The 1,924-nt window shown below is 61.3% G+C and overlaps 1 protein-coding gene across 1 annotated transcript in view; it reads right to left on the bottom strand.

Annotated features, from left to right (window-relative positions):
- The window catches only part of TRIB2 (tribbles pseudokinase 2), a 23,910-nt gene extending 22,011 nt beyond the window's left edge, over positions 1-1,899 (bottom strand). Inside the window, exon 1 of the mRNA XM_006910239.1 lies at positions 219-1,899. Within this exon, the coding sequence (XP_006910301.1) occupies positions 219-488 (270 nt within the window). The 5' untranslated portion in view covers positions 489-1,899. The remainder of the gene's footprint in view (positions 1-218) is intronic.
- Positions 1,900-1,924: the final 25 nt, after the last annotated feature.

Below are 1,924 nucleotides of genomic sequence, written 5' to 3'. Positions count from 1 at the left end.
TTCGCAACTAGTCGCACACGAGCAAATAAATAAATAAACCCATTTGACGAGGCCACGGATTATTATCCCGCGCATCTCCCTCCCCCAGACTCCAGGGCTTGGCGACCTCCCACCCGCGCCGGCCCCGTGCAAAGGGCCGGGGGATCTTTTCAAAAGACAAAAAAAAAAAAAGAAAGAAAGAAAGAAAGAAAAGCAATACCGAAGCCCGGGCTCTTTACCTTGCACACGAGCTCCTCTCCACTGTGCAGATGCACCGCGCGTAAAACGTGGTCTCCCTCCAGAGGTTCCAACAATAAGTATTTCCCGATGCAAGAAACGCAATGCGACAAGTTCGGAGTCTCGGGCGGACTCGGGGAGCCGAGGTTCGGGCTGAAACTCTGGCTGGGCTCGGCGGACCTTAGAGACGACAACTCCTCGAAATCCTGGGTTTTGTTCCGCGATCTCCCATATCTCGCTATTGTGATGGGGGTGGACCTGTGTATGTTCATGAGTGTGGGATCGCACACGACCAACAACAAAAAACCCTCCGGAGCGATGAGTCGCTGGCGAGCGCGGCTGCGGGCCCCTCCGTGCCGCAGATTTTAAAGGGGGACGTGAGGGGAGGGGACGGGAAGGGGGCTACGTGGAGAACGAGCTAGAATCCCCCAAGCGGGCGCCGCCGGGCACCTGGTCTGCTCCGAGCCCGGCTCCCGCGGGTACTCGGTCGGCGGCAGCTTCGGTCCTTTTGTTACCCCGAAGCGGTCGGCGAGGTGCAGAATGCCCGCACTTTTACTTTCTGTCTCTCTCCCTCTCTTTGCGACGTGGGTCCAGCGGAGGGGCCGGGTTGCTCAGGTGGCAGCCGCGGCGCCGGGTCCCCCGGAGTGGTCCCCGCGCAGGCTTCGGACTCGCAGACCAGGCGGCGGAGCCCTTGCTCCAGCGGGCGCGTCCTCGCCGGGCGCACGGCTGCGGCTTGGTGTCCGCGCGTCAAGCGACCCGACAAAAAGGAGAAAGGAGATCAGCACGCGTCTCCCGGCTCGCGCCGCTCGGCAGACGGAATCGGCGCTGCACCCCCTTTTTGGTGGAAAGGGTGGGGGGCGTGGAAGGGGGGGGTGTCGGAGAGGGTAGTTACCTACGATTTAACTGTAGATGGCGTCTGAGGCTTTTCCAAGATCGCAAGAGCTCTTCCCAAAATTAAACAAACAGACAAAAAAAAAAAAAAAAAAAAGCATTTAACTTGGAGCAGTCAGCGCTGCCAACAAAAGATTGCAAAAGCTGGGCGCGGAGTTGCGGCGCGGGCCGGGAGCAGGTACCGCCACAAAGCCCGGGGCTCGGCCGGCGGGGCGGAGGTCAGCACAGGCTCATGCTGTCGCCGCTCGCTCGCGCTCCTGGTCGTCCTCCGAATGAAGGGAGAAGTGCGGGCAGGGGCCGGGCAGATCGGTGGTCTCCGACTTCCCCGGCGCGAGCTTCCGGGGGTCCTCCGGGCGCTGCAAGGGGATGCGCCCCCGGCCCTCCTAAGCCGCCGCCTTCCTTTCCCGCTGGAGAGCTGGATCCTGCCTCGCAAGAATTTGCAACCACTCCGTCGCCCCTTCCCCTAAACCCGATTGCCTGGCCGGCTTGATTTTTTTTTGGAGAAAATTGACGGCTTTTCTTCCTCTCCTTTGATCTGTTTCTTTCCCCCTCCGAGGTAAGAGGAATGTGTATTTAAAATTGAAGGGGACGGCCGACGGTGCCCGAGGCCAATCCCCGAGCTCAGCACGCCCGCATCTCCCGGCGAGGCGGTATTAATAGTTACTTACGTGGCCGGGGATCTCGGAGCTAGCGGGGCCGGGTGTGCGCGTGTATGCGCGCGCGCGCGCCTCGCTCGCGCTCGGTCTCCCCATTCAATGTCACCGACACATTTCCACGGAGCCTCCGCCCCCCGGCGGCACCCGCGACTGGCTCAGCC

The sequence above is a fragment of the Pteropus alecto genome, unplaced genomic scaffold, assembly GCF_000325575.1.
Source record: "Pteropus alecto unplaced genomic scaffold, ASM32557v1 scaffold61, whole genome shotgun sequence".
In the NCBI taxonomy this organism is placed as follows: domain Eukaryota; kingdom Metazoa; phylum Chordata; class Mammalia; order Chiroptera; family Pteropodidae; genus Pteropus; species Pteropus alecto.
Note: the sequence above shows the minus strand (reverse complement) of the source record. Positions and strands in the feature narration are given on the sequence as shown.